At 37.7% G+C, this 22,783-nt stretch overlaps 1 protein-coding gene across 1 annotated transcript; it reads right to left on the bottom strand.

Annotated features, from left to right (window-relative positions):
• Positions 1 to 3,683: 3,683 nt before the first annotated feature.
• Positions 3,684 to 15,687, bottom strand: LOC149213498 (uncharacterized). The gene is made up of 2 exons (XM_089389050.1): positions 15,628 to 15,687; positions 3,684 to 4,319 (listed from the first exon to the last, which is right to left on the bottom strand). The coding sequence occupies exons 1-2, from the start codon at positions 15,685 to 15,687 to the stop codon at positions 3,684 to 3,686; spliced, it is 696 nt and encodes a 231-aa protein (XP_089245176.1).
• Positions 15,688 to 22,783: the final 7,096 nt, after the last annotated feature.

Raw genomic sequence — 22,783 nt, 5'->3', positions numbered from 1 at the left:
GGGAAAGAAAGGGAGAGAGAGGAAGGAAGAGAGAGGGGAATCGCGAGAGACGAGAGAGAGGGGGAGAGAGAGAAGGAGTGATAGATGGATATAGTGACAGAGTTGGAGGGTGGAGAGAGAGTGTGTGTGTTATGGGGGTGAAGAGGGAGGTGGGAGAGAAAGAGAGAGAGAGGAAGGAAGAGGTAGAGATTGAGAGAGAGAGAGAGAGAGAGAGAGAGAGAAGGCAGAGAGAGAGAGAGAGATAAGATTGTAAGAGAGGGAGGGACAGAGAGAAACATATATATGGAGAGAGAGTTTGTGTTTTGTGGGTAAGAAGGAGAGACAAGGGGAGATAGAGATATAGATGGAGGGGGGAGAGAGGGTTGAAGAGAGAGTCAAAGAGTGGGAGTGAGGAAGAGAGACAAATATGGAGAGAGAAGGGCAAGAGAGAGAGACAAAGAGAGAGAAAGAGAGATGAATACACTACTACATGTATGTGGTTTTAAGACAATATTTGAGTCAATTGTCTTAACTTAAAACAAAAAGAAACTTGTGTATTGTCTTAAATATTGTCTTTAAGCGAGCATGTCAAAATATAATGTCTCAAAACTTTGTCTCTATAAAGACAATATAGAACACATACTATTATCGTCTCTGCAAAGAAAAGAATTATTGTATATTAAGAGACAATTTGATTTGTCTCTCTAGAGACAATTTGATTTGTCTCTCTAGAGACAATTTCATTTGTGTTTCTAGAGACAACTACATTTGTGTCTCTTTAGAGAGAATTACATTTTTTTAGAGGCAATAGTTGAGATTAAAAACATATTCTCTCTATAGAGACTATATGTCCATAATTCAAACTATTGTCTCTTTAGAGACAATATAAAAAAATATTTAAAAAATAAATAAATAACATCATTTTGAATGTTCTTTCAAAGTGGTTTCACATTCAAAGTTCCCAAATAGTGTTTTTAATTACCTTAAACCTTTGTTGCTTATAGATAACAATGGAATAAAAAATAGATAAATCCATTATTTTCAAGGCTAACAACAAAGTAATTTTAAATCTAAATGAAAAAACAATTATGGAAGGCAACATTGAAAAGAATAAGGAAACATAGTTATATTTTCAGAAAATGCATTCATGTCATACAAACATGCAAGATCATGTTGGAATATTATTTTAAGACATAGTATTCCTCAAGAAAGAAATGTTCTAGATTTGTCCATCCTACAAGATGGTTTACTCTCTAACATAGAAATTCAAAGCTTCAACCACATTAAATGGTGGAAATTAAATTCATATCGAGTTGTTAAACCACAATTTCAATACCATAGTATAATTGGAATTGGCTTCCTTGATAAAAAAGAATTGTAATAATGTATACGAATTTGAATTTACAATTGATTGTAAATTTTGTCTGCATGAAGGTTTTACAAAAGATGAAAAATTGACACAGGTCCTAGCAACATGATATAGGCCAATTCTCAATCTATTGGTGACCTACATAATTATCTTCTCCACTATTGGCTTTCACGTTCGAGTTGGCTCGATCTCATGTTGAAACCCAAGAATTGCAGAAATTGGTATCAAAATTGGTGGTGAGATATGAATCCAATAAATCTAATTTGGGTAATGAACTATTATGGTCAACTTCATAACAAGCTGAAGTTGCAGAAAAGTCATGTTTTCTCGGCAGTTAATCATTTCTTGGAGGCACACCAAACCGCCCATCCTTATTCTTGTTAAGAATAAAATAATAAATTCATGTAAGGCAAGTTTTATACCATTGCTCAACCATTTTCAAGAGAGCTACTTATTGAAATAAAATAAAATAAATGTAACGTGTACCTGAAATAGAAATGTGTGCACTCTTAGTATTTCTTCATTATCACTTGCCTTGCCTTGCCTAATTCCCACCTGCAAATGCAATAGTAAAGTCATTTTTTTTTAATATTGAAAACACCTACCATCTTTATAGTAATTAATAATTGAAATAAAAATAAAATTCGGCAAGCTTATTAAACTCTCAATATAAAAATGCATCAAAAGCAAATTCAATATACTCGTTAATATAAGCATTAATTTTAATGATGATACCATCTCTATTTTTGTTTGGTAGCACTGTTTGTTACCAATCAAAGCCCAAAGATGTCATAATACTAGTGAAAATACTAGATGAGTTTCAATCCATTTTAAAATGAAAGTACATCACCTATTTTTCTATGGATTGGAATGGGAAGTATTTGAAAACTCTTATTAAACGAGTGAATAGAATCTCTCACTAAAACTTGCAGAATCTCAATCAACATTAATACTCAACAATCATATGGGATTTTTCCAAATCCCATATGAAGCTTTTATAATTATATATTTATTAATTTAAATTTAAATATAAAAATTAAAAAATTATAATTATTATATTATAAAACTCATATAAGAAATTAGTATAACAGCTCCCTACACTAAGCTGTACATCACAAAAATAAAAATAAAAACCTGCAATAAGATGCACATCACAATAATCAAAATCAACATTGTAATTAAGGAATAACCAAAGCTATCGTTATAATTAAGTAGTAGTTTAATGAAAAAGAAAAACTACTTATTCGTTTGTCACAAGCAGTCCATAAAATGTGGCCATCTATGACGTACAACCAAAACCATCAATATCAATGATTGTAAATACCAATGATTATCTTTTTTGGGAAATTGTAAATATGAATGATTGTAATCTGAAGGCAGCGAATAACTCACATTTCTGACGTACAACCAAAACCATCAATATCAATGATTGTAAATACCAATGATTATCTTTTTTGGGAAATTGTAAATATGAATGATTGTAAGCCGAAGGCAGCGAATAAACCAGAGGAGAAAAATTATCTAAATTTATTTCGCTCGGCTCACTTGCGCTAAACCAAAAATTCAGAGTGATCTCTCTGTAACAATATATGAACATGTAAAGCAGCCAAAAACAGAGGAATTTATCCAAATAAGGAGCCCTAAACAAAGAAGGAATTTATCTAAATAAGCAGCCAAAAGCGAAGAAGAAATTTGTAAACAAAAATTCACTCGAGACACTTGAGAACAGAATATCAACATGCAAAGCGAGCAAATTTAAACAAAGAATAAATTTATTTAAAATAATTTCGCTTGATGCACTTGCGGTAAACCAGACATTTTGAAAGTTCTCTCTGCAAAAAAAATATGAACATGTAAAAAAGCTTAAAAAAAAACCATCAGTAACAAAAATAATTGGACAATCCAGAATAACGAATCCATTAAAATTCTTGAAAACAGAATTGATTCTATTATGGATAAAAAAAATATGCTCATCAAAAATGCCATATTCTATTAATCTGATTCAATTTTCAAAAGAAACTATAAGAACACAATAAAAGTTCCAAATTCTTACTAGTACTTACAAAACTGCATATATAGTCATATTGTTATTTACGGATCATTGATGCATCAAATTCTTCCATAATCAATCTTTCACTGCACATTATTCTATTGTGTTGCCACAAATATTTTCCAATCTTCTTCTAGGACTTGTTCATGAAATGCTTTTGTAGACTTGCAAGGTGCTCTTGAAAATTTATTTCCCCATATAGACAGGTCAGTGGCACTTAGTTTGGGCTATTTCTAGACAAAACTTCTATATTCCTTGTATTGAAGATTTTCATTAAGAAAGTAATTAACTTGTGCCTCTGTCAAGCATCTCCTGGTATTGCAGCAAAGACAGCTTGTTCTGCAGCTTCAGTTGCTCATAGAATTTAGCAATGAATTCCTCAGCATGCCTGTCAACCTGATGGTCATTATCTTCACTGAACGAGTTCGAGATCCTTCGACACATCGGAGACAACAAAGGGCTCAGCCTCTGAAGAGCAGGCAGCTTGTTATGATCAAGGCAATCCTTGCTGAAGTATTCATTGTTGTGATCCAACTTGGGAAGAACAATAGTGTTAGGCTCTTCCTTTTCTTCAAATTGATGTGGATGAATGCAAGGAAAGTGAAGCATATGTGTGGGAAAGTAGTGATGTTTTCTCTTGGCCATGTTGAAGATTGCAGGGCTATTGTTGTAGGAGAATTCATATTCTTGAAGCCCAAAGCCACTCTGGTTGCTACTGTCTTTGGAATGGTGGAACACCAAATTCCTCAAGCTTTTTCCATAGACTTTGCCTCTCTCCATCATCAGATGCATGTCCATGAGCATCTTGCACTTGGAGGTGAGGCCTTTTCTAATCATGAAGAAAGCTATCCGCACAAATCTCCAAAGACCCTTTGATGAAACATGTCCATGAGCATCTTGCACTTGGAGGTGAGGCCTTTTCTAATCATGAAGAAAGCTATCCGCACAAATCTCCAAAGACCCTTTGATGAAACATGATTTACACCAGAATGGATATTCTACATTTCTTGCAATTTCTGATCAAACCTCACAAGGTCTGATACTCACAAAAAAAAAACCAATCTGATCAAATTCTATTAAAAAACCAGGAGGAGGCTTCAACAATACAAAGGCTTGCAATGCCTGCGAGATGTGAAACCTCAGAAGGTGAGCTGATGAAAGGGCATGGAATGCCTCTAGCTTATATTTAATAGTGAAGGAATGAAGTGATGACAGAGGATTTGATAATGGGAAATTTGCAAAGAAGAAGTCCTGAGCCAGCTTGATTGGTTCGTCGCTAGTGTGGTACCGAGCAAGCAGGTAACCCACTTCAAAATAAAAAAATTCAAAAACGACGCGCACATGGTAATGGAGGCTAAAACTGTTTGATCACAGCTAGGGTTAGACATTATTAAACTTGTGGGGAAGTTTCATCCACATAAAATGGACATTAAAAATTTTAGGGTTAAGAGTTGTCAAACACGTATTGAAGGTTGTCAACTCTACTTTACTGGCACATGCCTCTTTGTTGAAAGTACCAAATCAGTTTTTTTTGCTATGCACTACTATAGTCTCCTCCCTACTGGAAAACAATAAGACGCCAATCAAACATCCATTTCCTTTCAAACAGAGTGACCACTATGGTAATGGATCTGTCACTGTAATAAAAAACATATAGGAATGTCCTGCACTCTTCTCTTTTTGGCGTTTTGTCAGTGTCTTATAAGGCTATACAAACATGGGTGACATTGACTAGAGGTTTAATTTAATATCAAAGTCCACTTTAATCTCACATAAGTGGGGAGACGCCTGTCACTGTTATGACAACACAATGACACTAGTAACTTGAGTGAGACATCATCCAAACTTTTCATGTAATACTACTAGATCATTCTAGTGTTATGTAATCCAGCAAAGTGATAAAATTTCATGCCTACCAGTCGGTCATGCATATATCAATTTTTATATGGACCCATTGATTCACATACCAATGGTGCTCATAGTGTCGCTGTAAACCTCGTGCTCACCTATTTCACATTAAACATTGGGAGTACGTCGATAAGGTGTTTTCCTTGTGATAGCTATCTTTGTGATTGGACTCCTAGAAAAGGGTGGTTGAATGGAAAAGTCATCAATGTTTATTATGTTTCTCTTATGTTAGGTATCTCCATGTACAAATCACAAACCTCTTGATACACTAAAAATGAATTCATGAATGGTTAGAGAAATGGTATAAAAAGGAAAAAAAATTATGTTAAACAAGAGAGGCTTACACTGTCTTATTTATTTATAATATTTTGAATGCAAGAAATTATTCTTATACCGCAGATAATACCCATGTGCTCATATCTGAAGCGGAAAATCTGCTTAACGAATCTGCTTGAAATACATGTTTAAAGCACCATCCACATCTTTACTCTTGGTACTCTTTCATGTATCACGAGTTCCAAAGACTTACCCAATATAAAGGAAAGGTTTTCATTATGTCAACACGAAAACAAATACTTTCAACACAAAATCCATTTAGTGTTACATCAACATAATGAATACCTATGCGAGATGGAGCACTCTAGACGTGTGACCTGTAAAGCTATCTTATCTTAACCATATATGGATATTTCGATAAGGTCATTTGGTTCAGGCTAAATCAATGTGAGCATATAATACCCATGTTCTCATTAGCGCTCCGGAAAATTTTGGTTTTGGACCCTATGTTAGGTTGGGCAGACCCACCTATGGTCTTGTGCATGATTTTCACACATGTTTTTTTGGACGCGATGGTTTTTCAGTCCATGGTATTGGACGCTTTGGCATGTATAAATATGTATTGTAACATTGAAAAGAAAATAATGAAGAATCAAGCTGGTAGTCCCGGTTTTGGGATACAGTGGGAAAATCTCTGTGTATATGCATTCTATGTGTTATGCTCTTACATTATTTATTTTCTATGTTTTAGAATTCACATGCACATAATTTCTGTATGGGGTTAAAACCTACATTTGGTATCGGAGTAGTTTTGGCTTCAAGGGGACACCTTTGTTGTCGAAGGGTTTGGCTTGGGCGTGTGGTAGACCCTGTTTAGTGTGAGATCTGCGATATCAATTCTAGTGGTGAAAGAAGATGGCGAGTAGTGGAAAGATAGAGATCGAGAAATTTAATGGCCAGAGTTTTGAGTTGTGGAAACTAAAGATGGAGGACTTGTTGGTGGATAAACACCAGCGTATTGTAGTAAATCTGGGTACTAAACCAACGGGAGTGTCCAATGAAGAATGGAAGAAGTTGGATCAAAAGGCAAAGAGCACAATATGATTCTGTGTCTTAGATTCAATATTTTTTAATGTATCACGAGAAGCTACAGTGAAGGCTTTGTGGGACAATTTAGGGACTTTGTACCAATCTAAGTCTCTCGTGAATAAACTATTCTTGCGGAAAAATTTGTATAACCTGAGGATGAAAGATGGAGACACAGTGACAGAGCATCTAAATGCATTTAATATTGTTGTAAGTCAGTTAGCATCTTTTGATATTAAAATTTCAAATGAAGATAAGTGCATCAGTTTGTTGTGTTCTCTACGAGATTCGTGGTATAGTCTGGTTATTGTAATAGGTAGCAATGTAACTGCCTTGCATTTTGATGAAATAGTCTCATCCTTGCTGACGAAGGAGATTAGATGAAGAAATACAGAGATCCAGAATGGTGATGCCTTGTCTATACGAGGACGGTCCCAGAACAGAAACAAAAATAAGTCATTAAGTGGGAGATCTAAATCTAGAGGGCGATCTAAATCTCTAGGAAAAATTGTGAAGGTGGTGTGCTCGAACTACGGATAGGAGGGGCACTACAAAAGAGATTGTAAATCTAAACATCCTGATAAAGGAAATGGATCTAATGATGCTCCTTCTGCAGAGGCGAAAACCACTTCATATGAAGGTGGGGATGTGTACTTGGCTTCTTCAAGTACACATGTAGATCATGAGGCATGGTTGATTGACTCATGTGCATCCTTTCACTTCACTCCCCATAGAGATTGGTTCTGCGAGTATGAGAAATACGATGGTGGTGATGTCTTCTTAGGGGATGATAAGAAGGCTAGAATCAATTGTTGCGGAAAGGTAAAGTTGAAGTTGCAAGGTGGAAGGGTTAGAACACTTTTGGGTGTTATGCATATTGCTACATTCGCCAAAAATCTGATTTCTAGAAGCAAGTTGGATGATGTAGGTGTAAAAATAGTGTTCGAGAAGGATACCTGCAAGATGGTTCAACGAGCATTGGTATTGATGTAGGGAGTTCGGATTGGAACTTTGTACAAGCTGCAAGGTAGCACTGTTATTGATTGGTGTAATAGTTCTCTGGTTCCTGAAAGTGGAGTAGAAAATCTAGTGGTCTCTCGAGAGAAGACCATGTTGTGGCATCAAAGGCTTGGACATATTAGAGAGAAGGGCCATGGAATACTTCATGGTAAAGGTGTGGTATAAGGTATGAGTAATAGATCTGTAGATTTTGATTTTTGTGAAAATTGTGTATATGGAAAGCAGAATCAGGTGAGTTCCCCCTCTAGTAGTAAGAGGGAAAAACCTATTTTAGGGCTTGTGCACAGTGATCTGTTTGGACCTGTGAAGGTTCCATCACTGGGTAAGTCTGTGTACTATGTATCATTTATGGATGACTTTTCAAGGAATACATGGATATATTTCCTTAAGAATAAATATGAAGTCTTTGACAGGTCTAAAGAATTTAAGGCTCTCGTGGAAAATTAGATAGAGAAGAAGATAAAGGTTTTGAGGATAGATAATGGTGGAGAGTTTTGCAGCAAGGAATTAAAAGAATTCTGTAAGAAGTGTGGTATATCATGGTGGAAAACTACTCCATATACACCTCAACAAAATGGAGTTGCCGAAAGAATAAACAAGATGTCGATGGAAAGGGCAAGAAGCATGCTCAGTGGTGTCGGGTTAGGACAGGAATTCTAGGTAAAGGTGGTGGATACTGCATGTTACCTGGTTAGCAGGTCACCTTCATCATTGTTGGAGGATAAGACTCCACAAGAGGTATGGACTGGTAAGAAACCCTCTCTTTCGCATCTGAGGGTATTTGGATGTGATGCATATGTACATGTTCCAAAGGAAAAATGAACCAAGTTGGATAGTAAATTTGAAAAGTGCATCTTTATTGGGTATAGGGATGGTTTAGAGGGTTATAAGCTTTGGAACCCAGTCACACGGAAGGTTGTGTACAACCAAGATGTGGTGTTCAGAGAGGTGAAAGATGTCATTAAACATGAAGTCCAACGAAAAGAACATGAGAAGATAGAGTTTGAGCTAAAGGAGGAACAATCAGACTCTACAGCAGAGGAGGAATTAGAAGATGAAGAGCCGCAAAATATGGCTATGAGGAGATCAGTTCGAGAAAGAATGCAACCTCAAAGGTATAGTCCATCTGCTTTCTATTCAAATTTTTCTTTATCTATTACTAATGATGATACGAGAATTGTGAAGGAAGCAATAGATTTAGAGGATGGAAAACTCTAGAAAGAGGCCATGGTTGATGAAATGGCATCTTTGCATAAAAACGAGGCTTGGGATCTAGTGGTGTTGTCAGCTGGAAGGAAACCCATTGCCAGCAAATGGGTGTTCAAAAAGAAGACAAATGCAGAAGGAAATGTGTGGAAATACAAATCTCAATTAGTAGCAAAAGGTTATTCCCACATGTCGGGAATTGATTTTGGTGATAACTTTTCTCCTATTTCCAAGGTAACTTCTATTAGATTACTTTTATATGTTGCTTCTGCTTTTGATTTTGAGGTAGAACAGATGGATGTGAAGAGGAAATGTACATGAAGTAACCAGAAGGCTTTGTAGCGAAGGTTAAGAAAGCACTGATATGCAAGTTAAAGAAGTCTCGGTATGGGTTTAAAGAATCACCAAGGATGTGGTATCATAAATTTGATACATTTATACGGGGACTTGGCTTCACCAGAAGAAAAGCAGATCACTGTGTGTATTTTAAACTAATTGGTTACCGTGCTATTTTTCTAGTCTTGTATGTGCATGATATGTCGCTGGTTGGAAATGACAAAGAAATTATCGAGGATTTGAAGACTCAGTTGTCCTCCAAATTCGACATGAAAGCTCTTGGTGCTGCAAACTATATTTTGGGCATGGAAATTAAAAGAGATCGGGCAAACAGGAAGCTCAGGTTCAACCAGAGGAAGTTTGTCGAGACAATACTGCGGAGGTTTAGTATGCAGGATAGTAAACTAGTGAAGGTTCCTATTGTTGCAGATGTGAGGTTATCTACTGAACAATGTCCCAAGACACAAGAGGAGGAAGAGGGCATGTTCGATGTTACATATGCAAGTGAAGTCGGTAGACTGATGTATGAAATGGTCTATAGTAAATTAAACATTGCACATGCAGTGGGAGTATTGAGCAGGTTTATGTCAAAGCCAAGAAAGGAGCATTGGACAGTAGTGAAGCAGGTTTCCACGCATTTGCATCGCACTAGTGATTATGGTTTGTGCTACCAACGAAGATCAGGATTTGACACAATGTTGGATATTCGTGGCTTAGTTGATGCAAACTGGACTGGAGATCTGGATCAGAGAAGATATACAAGTGGGTATGTGTTTAACCTATTTGGAGGTGCAGGCAGTTGGATGAGTAAGAAACAATCTATAGTGGCACTACACTACCACACCAAGGGCACTTTCGAGACATTTTTTTAGGACAAAAAAGTTCTTTTGTCTCAAAAAAAATCTTTTGTCTCAAAAAATCAGTTTTTTATTTTAGTTATTTTATATTAAAAATTAATATCAATTGATTTGCCTTAAATATAAACTTTAAGACAAAACATTGTATTTAAGACAAAAATAGTTTAAGACAAAAATATTTTAAGACAAAAGTAGTTTGAGACAAAATTATTTTAAGACAAAGCTTTATATTTAAGACAAACATAATTTAAGACGAAAATATTTTGAGATAAAACTTTATATTTAAGACAAAAGTAGTTTGAGACAAAAATTTAAAGGGAAAACTTTATATTTAAGACAAAAATAGTTTAAGACAAAATTATTTTAAGACAAAAACAATTTAAGACAAAAACTTTATATTTAAAACAAAAGCATTTTGAGACAAAAATATTTTAAGACAAAACTTTATATTTAATACAATGACCACTTTTATATTTAATATTTATAAGAACTATTGTTGGTTTGAAAAAGTATTAAGAATGATTATATAGAGATGAGAATGTGAATATTAAAAAAATATTAAGAATGAATATATGGAGATGAGAATGTAAATATTAAAATACACTAGAAATAAAGAAAAAAATGATTTAAAAGAAGAAATATGAACAAAAAATCATTAGGCGTATATTAGTAGGTAACATATTTGTAATGATAATGAATCTTGAAAACAAAGAGGTATTCCTATTGCTTAAGGGATGAATTTATAACATTTAAGGCCATAAAGAAAAGTGTAATGATCATGATTTTAAGGGAGTAATTTAAGCTTTTGAAATTTTGTTTGTGTAACCTTTGAAGTTAGACATGGGGCCTTTTCCTAGTAGTGTTAGAGGATTGGATGTAAGAGGCAAGCAGCTTGGTGTATGTTAATCTCTAAGAAGGTAGTTAAGTATACTTGTTACTCATAGGTTTTGAGTGTCTCGAGAGAGTTAAGTGAATCTTTGAAGAAATAAAATAATATCTCTAATATGAGAATAAGGTGGAGCATTTGAATACAAAAATACCAACATTTAGATACGACATATGAATTTTTCTCTAGGAAGGTGGTGATATATCTCAATGTAAGTTAGGTAGGATCAAACTCTAAGAATAAGAATTATAGAAAATCCCCTTCCCAATCGTGAACCATGAAGCTCATCTCATGGAACATGAGAGGGCTCAACAACCCAGGGAAGGGATGACTAATAAGGAACATGCTACAACAGGAAAAGCCTCAAATTCTCTTCTTGCAGGAGACCAAGTGTAATTCCACAACGTTGGATCAGATCAGAAGTGGTGATGGAAGCCATGGGAGCCTCAAGTGGGCTAGACATAATTTGGGATGATAGAGCTATAACAATACCAACATGCATGCCAGTAAGCACTTTATGCAGGCCAAGTTTCATTTATCAGGGACAAATGTTCATGGACACTTAACTAATGTCTACTTCCCCCAGGAGGCAACAAACGAGGTAGACACATTAAACACCCTAACTCAAATCAACTCAGAATGATCCCACCCCCTTTGGGTCACAGGAGGGGACTTCAACATGATTACAAGATTGGAGGAAAGAAGAGGAGGACGGATCAAGCTAGATTGTGAAAGCACGCACTTCAAAAACTACACTCATAACAACGGGCTTATAGATATGGAATTCAATAATGGTGTTTATACTTGGAACAAAAAGTGCACAGATGCCCACCAAATTGCATCTTAGTTAGACAGATTCCAGATCTCTGGTAACGCAATACATCTTGGCGGGGATCTCTTGGCCTCTATATTGCCACTCTATAGCTTAGACCATTGGCCTATTAGGTTTTATTGGCAAAGATCGAGAGACAGTGTTCTCAGGCCATTTTGCTTTGAAGCCTTTTGGTTGAATCACCTCGATTTTCATAACCTGATAATGGAGACATGGAGAAATTTCACACCACCAGAAGGCACAAAAATGTACAAGCCCCAACAAAAGCTAAAAAATATCAAGGAAAAAATAAAATAGTGGAATCGCTTTACTTTTGGCAATATCTTTTAGTCACAAAACCCTCTTGAACAAGAAATGCAAAAATTACAGCAGAGAATCATAGCTAAAGGCAAATCCGAAACCAAAGCAGAATAGGAACGTCAACTACAAATACAGATCTCAGAAAGAGCAAGATAGGCAGACATTCTTTGGAGACAAAAATCGAGGATCCAATGGCTTAAAGAGGGCAAACACAATACAAAGTTCTTCCACCATACCACCATCCAACGGAGAATGCACAACATCATTATTCTCCTCCAAAATCGACAAGGGGAACATCTAGAGAAGCATGAAGATATAGAACAAGAACTCCTCACCCACTTTTGGAGGGTGCATCAGGAAACAAAGATTAATGAGCTTCTAGCTATAGAGAAGATCAAAAAGATTATTCCTAAGATCGTAACTGAGGAACACAATCAAATACTCCTCAGGCCTATTTCTTTACACGAAGTGGAGACAACTATGCGACAACTCAAATTTGGGAAAGCACCTAGACCAGACGGGTTCACTTCGAACTTCTTTCACAACTTCTGGGATATAATCAAGGAGGAAGTCTAGAAAGTAGTCAAGGAGTCCAAAGTTAACAGATGGATGCTTCCATCCATGAATGCCACCTTCATCGCCCTCATCCCTAAGGAGGAGAACAGCCAGACTCCATACAAATTCCGACCTATTGCACTATGCAATGTATTGTATAAAATTGTCTCCAAAGTGATCGCCACATGCCTCAAGCCCCTGCTTCCTCTTCTTATATCACCGGAACAATCAAGTTACGTGGAAGGAAGGTAGATCACTGATGGCATAATTCTCACTCATGAAATCATTCACTCCATGAAGCAAACCAAAAAGGCAGGTATGCTCCAAAAATAGACTTCTCAAAATCTTTCGATACTTTAATCTGGAAATATATTCAAAAAATACTGCTAGCCTTTGGCTTTAAGCCCCCTTGGGTAAGATGGATTATGAGTCTCATCACTTCTACCTTTTTCTCAATTCTTGTCAACGGGACCCCCTCCACCCATCCAGAGGTTTCCGAAAAAGGGACCCTCTCTCACCCTTTCTATTTGTTATTATAGTGGAAGGTCTTTGACGTTACATCAAATATGCCCTTCAAAACCAGCAATTACATGGCCTTTCTTTCTAGAATGTGCCTGCTTTCATCGACCACCAATTTGTGGATGACAATATGTTGTTTGGTCATCCTTCAGTCTATGATGCTTGTAAGCTGAAATCAATTTTATCTGACCTTTTGGATGCCTCTGGTGCCTTCATTATGAAATAAAAATCTCAAGTCTTCTTCTTTCACACACCTCCCATCGCTCAAGCCTCCATAGCTAGAATTTTGGGCTTCTCGATTGCATCTTTTCCCTCCAAATACCTGGGAGCTCCAATGACAACCTGTGCCTTAAAGCACTCATCCTAGAAAATTCTCGTAGAAAAATTGGAAGCCCGTATCTCTTCATGGACCTTCAAATCTCTCAATATGGCGAGTCGCCTAGTTCTAATCAAGGCAGTGCTACAATCTATGCCGCTCTACCTCTTCACAGTCTTGGCAGCACCAAAATGGGTTCTTAAAGCAATCAAAAATATTCAACGATATTTTTTATGGGGGAATACGAAACAAAAAATGAAATGGGCTTTAGTAAAGTGGGAAAATAGTTTGCAACCTAAAATCCTCTAGAGGTACTAGATTACGAGATCCTTAGCACAACAACGAGGTCATGGGAGCGCACCTGGTGAAGATGGCTCTCGAACCCATATACTCCTTAGGCAATCCTCTGGACAACTAAGTATGCTCATAATAGACCAGTGGATGATTTAATTTAGCTCAAAGAAGTTGGCACAAGCTCTCTAATTTGGAATGCTCCTAAACAACATAAATATTTAATCCAACAACACAGTTTTTGGGAAATTAGGAATGGAGATAATGTGAGGTTTTGGGAGGACTCTTGGCAGCAAAGACCAAAATTGAAGGACCTACTCACTTCCCACCGGCTTCAGGATTAGGTGTAGCAATCGGAGATTAAAGTAAATCAACTTTGGGAGGAATTTCACAACCAAGGTTATAGGTAATGGTTATGCTCGAACCTCATTCTTGGGCAAGCCATGCAATCCATCAAAGATAGCCTGGATACGAAACTCTCAAAAAGGAAAATTCACCAATCAGATAAGAAAGACATCATCATATGGGGTTATGAAATGAGAGGTACCTTCACCTCCTCAGAAGAATATCATATAATACAAAGGGACCATACTGTCAAGGATAGCCTCTGGCACAAAGTTTTGGAACCCCCAATTTGGCCAAAAATCTCCACCTTTCTCTGGTTGTTGTACAAAACTAGAATCCTTACCTGGGATAATCTAAGGAAATAGAGTTTTCACAAACCTTCCATCTACCCAAATTGTAAACAAGCAGAAGAAACTAAGAAACGTATCCTAAACTCATGTTTGTTAGCAACCTGACTTTGGTAGAAGGTTAGCTTCAGATGTCAAAGGGATGGATGAAATAAGGAGGATTTAACCAGCACTATTCGTTCTTGGGCACCTCACCCTTATAAAAGTAAAATCTTAAACACCTTATGGAAGCTAATACTAGGCTACCTCATGTCGACAATCTGGAAAGAGAGAAATAGTCGCATCTTCAAAGACCATTCCTCTCCCATTGAAGTTATATGGATCAATATATGTCAAAGCACACGAGAAACCTTGATGTTCCAAATGTGGCTTGATGATGATTTCCCATCCACACCACAAGAACAAAATATATGGCTGAACTGGAACCTTTAGTGGAACCATGAGCATGTACAACTAATGAAAATCCCTCCCTCTGGAGATACACCTAACAAATGGACTCCAAACCCACCACACATGGTACTGCTCAACTTTGATGGATCATCAAAAGGGAAATCTAAGTAAAGCAGGATTGGGGGAAATATTTAGAAATCACAAGGGAAATGTTCTCCAAACATTCATGGGGTCAATAGGTTTGGATACAAACAACTCAGCCAAATTAGAAGGAATTTGGCAAGGACTTCTCCTGGCTCAGAACAATAGATTCTTCCCACTCGTAGTGGAAGGGGACTCTAAGATCTTAATTAACATGATCAACTAGATATTATAGGGAACTCTAGCACATAAAGTGGGTAGCAGTTGGAGATTGGCGTAAAGGCTGGAACAGATTGAACGATGGCTACTCATTCATAGAGCAGTTACCATCAGGCACACTCGTTGGAATGGTAACAAAGTAGAAGACCTCCTAGCAAACATTGGCATTGAAAGTGGTAAGACTCTTCATGTAGGAGCTCTTAGCACTATAGCCAATACTCATCAATTATAGCATTTCAATGATATAGTGCAAAATGAAAGGGAAAATGCAGAGGAAATGCACCCAGATGCGGGTGTCAACAATGACATTTAAATGACAAGACAAATCACTAGCAGGTTGGGAAGCCATCTGGCTAAGTGCTTCATCTTGAGAGCTCACCGCAAATGGATTAAAAACACCTTGCAGGTGACATTTATTGACTCTGAAAGCTGTGATGAGCTCACCTCCTTCAACACCATGGCCGCTGCAAACCATTTTGTTACTCCTCCACTTCTCCATGATGTTGGTCCTCTCCAAGCAGCTGAAGCGTGTTTCAAAACTGCTACAGGTAGTCGCTGCCTAGTTCTCCCTTGTCAGAATTTTGGTAATGGTTTTCATTTTTCACATTCCTCTCGTTGTCTTCTTGATTGTGGTTCACCGACCCCTGCTCCCGCTCATCATTTCCTTCATTCCAATTCTTCCGCTGTCAATTTAGCCATTGCTCACCTCAGGCACCGCATGCGCAGTAGGCATGGGGGTTCACATGGAGGTTTTAACTTCTCACGAGCTTCTACCAGTTCCATCTCTGACTCCCCGAACTCAACTACTGAATTGCCCAACTCGCTCATTAACCCCACCCATAGCTACCTGAATACTAGAAGTGGGAGAGGATGCAAGGACAATGTTGTCCACACTGTGGATCTCCCACTCCCTCCTCTTTTTGGCCCTCACATCACACAATTTCATTTTTGCAGTTCACTAAATAGGCTTACAATCACTGCTGCCATCACAATTTATTTCAAGGAAGAGTCTGCGATGCAAGCTACTTTGTCCAGTCGTTGGAACAAGCAGAACATGGAAGAGTCAGGTAGTCATGGGATCAGCAACAAGTAGCAAGATGAAAGCAGTATGGCTCTGCATGACAAAGATAACGCTGGGGACACTGGTAAGCGACAGATGGATGGTGAAGGAATTGTAGATTCTCCAATTGTTCAACGTCACGATGCATCTGAGGAGGATGAAAATTGATATCAGTTTGCTTACTAGATTGAAGAAGAGCCAGCTATGGAGGAACCACCAACCTAACACGTGGCCTCATGCAAAGGTCTCCAGCTCCCAGGTGGAATCATCTCACCTTTTATGGTTTTTGGTCTCTCGCAAAGGTTTCCGACTTCCAGGCGGATATGTTTATATGATTCATGGTTTTGTGGTCTGGATGTGTTCTGTCTTCACGCCAAGTGCCTTGAATTCTATAGTTGACTCTCTGCTAGGTGGAAATGGCATACTGTTACTTTGTTATGTCCCTATCTTTTTGGTTCAAGATTGCATTCCTCTTTGTTCATTTTGGAAAACCAAGATCTACTTTCGTTATTCTAGTTTAATGGTTGGTTTCCCCCATAACATGGGCGGTCTTCAAAGCTTCTTGGACTAGTTTCCCCTATGTTGGGGCAGTCTATTACCAACAGTAGCATTTTGTGATGATGATTGATGCTTAACATCTCTGGGATCAGGTTTCTTTGTAACTTTTTTTGTATTATATTAACAGCTCTGGGATCAGTACTAGTTAGAAAAAAAAAACCTATGTTTAATACAATTAACAATTAAGACACAAACATATCAATTTAAGATTATATTATCTAATTACAACTGAAAAATTGATTGTGACAATGTGCCCTAAGTTGGCCAGCTTGTAGACAGTTATTGTCTTGCACCTATACTGAGGTTGTTATTTTACTTACCATTCATGATATCTTATATAAAGACAATGATTTGTTGGGCTCTTTGTTTTGTGGGGGTACTCGACTAAGAAGAACGTGACATGTTTTACTGACAAGATTTCTTGGACATCAATTCCTCTTCTATCCCTTTCATATATGTTGATATGATTAAAGAAAACTTGTTTATTGTTGCATTTGGAACTACTACACAGAGAGGGACTTTAAGACAATGTTTTAAGAGAAAAGAAATATTTTGTCTTCAAAATTTCAATATGAGGTGATAGTAAAAAAAGGTAAAGGTAAAGGACTAGGGATCTGTCTACTAGCATTCACTGAGTGGTTGCCATGGTTGTGAAGTGATATTTAACAAAGTAAAAGCATTCCTGAGACACATAGCCATGAGGTAGGTGAAGCAGATTAGGGTTCATGTGAAGAACCTGTATAAGCTAGATGTGGAAGAATGTGCTACATTAAGCACTAAGGCGGGGAAGTGAAGGTCGCGATGTCAATGAACTTTGGCACCAAATACTTGGTCATTTGTATGATGGTACCTCAAATATTATAAAATAAATAACCACTCGCTTCTCTAAAGGAGCACTTAAGCAATAGGATATATGCAAAGGATGTACATTACAAAAGTACATAAAATCCACATTCCATGATAAGGAAAACAAAGCACATGTAGTCCTAGAAAGGATCCATTATAATGTTTATGGACCTTTCTTGACAACCTACACCGTCAGACACAAATATTTTGTCACTTTCATTGATGACCTCTCACGGAAGTGTTGGATCTTCTTCACGTGGAATAAATATGAGACATTCTCTGATTTCGTAGAATTAAAGACAATAGTTGAAAACGAAGCTAGCAAGAAGGTGAAGGCTCTGTTGTAGAGGCTGCAACAACCTCCAAAATTTCTGCCTGCACTTAAATTTCAGAGCCTACTATGGATATTGTGATCAATTGTTCCTTAGTCACTTATTGGTAAGTTGATGATCTCAAGCTCCCCTTTTCAATCTTAAGAGTCGTTTATGCTTTTATCTTTACATAGAATGTGTCATCTTTGGGCATGGGGGTATGTTATAGACATTTTTGGGCACTACAAGCCCAAGCATGAAATGTCCATAAACCAAGGGCTCCTAAGTCCCTGAAAGTGTTGTTCTAACCCCTAAAGGAACAAGGTCAATTGGTTACAGCTTCTCCAAGAAGTTCTCCATGAAAAACTGCTCAGAATTGGTCAAAACAGGATCATTTCAGCTGCTCCATAGGGAAAGTGCGTTGCACCTCACCTAAACACACTATGTGGGTGCATTGCATTTCAAAAATCCCTTCTATGGGGTGCGATGGGTGAGAAATGACAAATGGCAGTGTCATTGCGCGAGGTGGAGAGGCAATGGAAGCTTCCAAAAACTTCTCCTGTGACACTTGCCTCTCTGAATTCAACCAAGGATGCGTAAGAGATCATCAATCTCCATGTGGAAGCAAGAACTATCAGAGGGAAGACACTAATCAAATCACAAGCTGACTCATCTCCCTTACAGATATCTATATATGGATCCCTCATCCCAGAGATCCAGAGGCTGGAATTTTGCATATTGTAAGGAATTGTTGTTGGTTTCTTGAGACAACATCAGATTGTTGGGTGATCTAAGCTTTGTATGAGGTGAAGAGGGGCTTCCTTGCTGAGAGGATGATGCTAGGTCAAAACAACTGGTTGTAACTCCCCTTGGCTTTTTCTTGTTTATCAATAAAAGCTATTCAAGTTTTCCTCCATACTCTTGTGTCATTCATGTTTGCTGCATTTGTATGGTCAATTGACATCTAATCCTAGATTGTCTATGATTATAGATCCATGTTATTATATATTGCTATGCTACTGTGATCTTACAGGTACTCTGTGAAGCTGGTCGTGCAAGGGAACAAGTAGTGAAAGACTATCAAGAGAGAGAGGAATCGAACTAGGAGATTAGTGCAAGACAGAGGTTGGTCTTATTTGTTCTTCTCTCATATATACTTCATAAAGGAAAGACGAAAGTAGCTTTGTTTTGTTTGTTTCTAAGGTTGCTATCACACCTTAGTGGGATAAGAAGTTTTGTGTAGACACTTTTCCCTATAACAAAATGGCGACTCCACTTGGGACGAATTAGTTTGTTTGTTTATCTTCCTTGATTTTCTATTTTATAAACTTACGGACGGAGCCTGAAGTCGAGCCAGGTAGCTTTCGAACTACATCTGATATGCAAATGCAAAGTAGATAAATGACGCTTCAGTCAATATCTGGGATTTGTTTATAATTTAAACAACTGATTTACAAACTCTCTGATTGCCCTTTGTGATAGCTGTTAGATCCTCCTTAGTTCTACCCCTAATTGTTGCATTACTGATTACCATTTGCTCGGCCAAAACCCATGAACTAAACTGCAAACTGTGACCTGGAACCCAAGCAAAGTCTCTTCTCTGGCCTAGTGCAGGTACAGTTCTTAGAATCTGAAATTCAGCGCACTTCCCGAGTGTAGTAGGTGCGCTGCATTTCAAATTCCCTGTGCTATAGATGCGTTGATCAGACTAGGCAATGTTCAGTTTTGGTTTCTATAGTTCATTCTTTCCAGTTCTATTCATGAATTTTGTTTCCTCTAATCAATATATCTCTATTCGAAACTCCTTTTCTTTGTTGTTATTTCGCCTCCTTTGTACAAAAGAACTGTAAATGTTTTTGTATGTTTGTTGAGTCATTTGCAGTTCTCCTTTGCAAAAGTAGCGTAATCGTACTGTTGTACTTTGATTTGAAAGCGTCACAAGTGTTGTTTTTAGGCATAGGAAAGAGTTTGATTGCTGTAGATAGTTGATTATCCTGTTACTATTGTTTTTGGTCTGAGTTTGTAATTTTTCTAGTGTCGAAAACAAGTATTCATTTCCAAATCCTAAGGTGTTGTGATTGCCTCCATTTTCAATTTCGAAAAGAAACTTGTTGATAACTATTGCTTGAAAAGTAATTTAGATTTGTGCACCAACTTTCTTTTATAATTTACATACTAAGAAAGTCGAAAACAAATACATGCATGTGCATTTGCATTTAGACTGTTTGATTGGTTTGATTTAGGAAAGTGCATTTAGAGTGTGCTCTTTGCTCTTTGTGAAAGAATATTGTCTCTCTTTCCTTTGTAGCTAGGATTTTCATTTCACAAAGAATATAAAAGACTGTTTATCATCTTAGGTTTCATTTTAGGAATTACACATCTACATCTCGCAGTGAACGTGAAAGGCAAACTTCATAAACAAGATCAACTATAAAATAAATTCAATGAATCTAACAACGCTTTGGAACCTAACGCACAACATTTATAAGTCTAGGCTAGAGACGTATTCCGGCGTCGCAAAGCCTGGTAACTGTTGTTCTCACTGATGACTGGGCGATTCCTCCACTCTGAGATGATAAGTGCCAGTACGGACTTGTGCTCCCACGTACTGTCGAGTATATTTTGGGAGACCGCAATAGGCTTAATCCTTTATCCATAGGAAGTTGTGTCAGCCGCCCTATCGATCGCAATGCACTGAACACAGTATTTGGGAAGATTGACTTCCGTACCGTAAAAAGTATTTTACAGTTTTGTGATTGGTTTGGTAATCCCGCTACCTAGATTTCCAGAGCAATCCCTTTCGTTCCTTTTCAGACTCCTTAATGGAAAAGGTCCATCTGAGCACTTGTCACTTCAGGCTCATTAAAAATCGAAGGCGACTAGAGTCATCTTTTGTTTCTTCTCGACTCTTAAAAATTGAAAAAAGAAGTTGTGTCAAAGCGTCTAAAATTTATTTTAATCGGAATAACGTCACTCTTCCCTCGTTGGTCTTAGAAGTTAGTCTTCCTTCATCACAAAGTTCTTGTAGAATCGCTAAAAAATATTTTGGATAGACTAGATATGTCTGAACAACCGTCGACATCTAGGACTGTGTCATCCGACGCAGCAATAGCAGAGCCTCCTACTGCTACTCCAATGATGTTTGTTGGTATACAATATGTGCCGGCAAGTTATCAACAACAAGCCGGAGTCCAATCAGGGACTTTTTCGACGACATGGTCAGTTCCCATTTCTTCATCCTGATTATCATCTGGTATTTCTTATGTTGAAACTCAACAAATTGATCCAATGTGTCTTCAAATGCCAATCTACCCTTTAAGTACTGGATTGCCACCATATGGAGGGCAGTATGCCTTTTCATTGTTCCCTCCCGAAGAACAGCCATGTCGGAGTTTACAACAAAGTTAAGGTCAAACTGGAATTACATCCAGCGGTTGGGTACCAATACTACCTCGACCACTAAGGGTTGTATATTCAATGCAACCAGTCCACCCTGTGTCGAATATTCCCACTATACCTGCTATGGTGACTGCGTCGCAAGTACAAGCGCTACCTATTGTATGTCAACGCCAAGTTTCTCAGGTTGCAATACAACAGCATCTTGTCTCAATGACTCAATCACAACCTCAGGTTAGTACCTCCTTATCCGGAGCAACTTAGGCGCAAAGAAGTACTATGACTTCTCATCTTGGTCAATCATCCAGTACTGGGCAACAGCCAATGGTCCAACAACCATGGCTGATTCAATCTCAACAACTGCCATTCCAACAATCATATCAAGGACCTGAGCAACAAGTCTTTGTAAGTAATGGGCAACCGCATTTCCAAAGCAGTTATCAACAACCATATTGTAATGGTTATGCCCATCAACCTTGTCAAAGTTGCCAGCATCAAATACATTATGCTGGTATGCAAAGACCCACTGCTTAGGCGATTCCATCTTATCCTGGGTATGCTGTGCCTAACCTGAATCAACAGTTGCCCTTTGTAGAAACTCTAGAATTACCAGATCTAAGCCAGCTGATGAATGATCCAATTGCTTATGCCCCTTGATGGCCAGCGATTGCACATAAACTTCTGTCATATATTCCTAAATTTAATGGAAATCAGGGTGAAGACCCATTGAATCATGTGATGACATTTCATCTGTGGTGTTCATCAAACACCCTAAACAATGAGTCGATTAGGCTTCGCCTTTTCTAGAGGACGTTAATTGGTCCGACAACAAAATTGTGTATCGAGTTACCCAGAGCTTCGTTCGACAACTTTAGTACCCTAGCAACAACCTTTTTAACCCATTTTTAGTTTCTGATAAGGTACGAAATGGGAACAGAACTTCTTACCAATTTCAAACAAACAACGGCCACTCACATATCTGATCATATACATGAGTGGCGATGTCATCGTAGAATGGTAAAAACGTATGTTCCTGATCAGTTTTAGCTAAATGGTTTATTAATTCTTTGTTACCTTCAATTGCAGAAGATGTGGCAAAAGGGGGAGCCGTCACCGACGAGCAAGTTATTGCTTGTGCATAATATTTAGACTTGATTTATACTTAGTCTGGCACGCTCTACGATAAAATCCCTGACGCTCCCAGACCAGAATTTTCTGTTCCTCCTCCTCCTAAATCAAACAATGACTCTCATGCCGGTGATGGCATGATTGGTACTACAAACACGAAATCAACGAAGGCTACATCTAAAAAGGCCCGTAAGATTTCTAGTCAAAATGCAAATGAGGAACTTCTTGCCCCGGAGGTAAATGTCGTGTCGACCGA

The sequence above is a fragment of the Pinus tabuliformis genome, chromosome 1_1, assembly GCF_031772625.1.
Source record: "Pinus tabuliformis cultivar Carrire ecotype Pingquan chromosome 1_1, CPIR1, whole genome shotgun sequence".
Taxonomy (NCBI): Eukaryota; Viridiplantae; Streptophyta; class Pinopsida; order Pinales; family Pinaceae; genus Pinus; species Pinus tabuliformis.
Note: the sequence above shows the minus strand (reverse complement) of the source record. Positions and strands in the feature narration are given on the sequence as shown.

Coding starts and splice junctions, on each gene's coding strand:
- LOC149213498 (XM_089389050.1), bottom strand. CDS start 15,687: ATGGTGTTGAAGGAGGTGAGCTCATCACAGCTTTCAGAGTCAATAAAT. Junction 4,320..15,627: donor CAATAAATGTCACCTGCAAG/GTGTTTTTAATC, acceptor CTTCATGATTAG/AAAAGGCCTCACCTCCAAGT.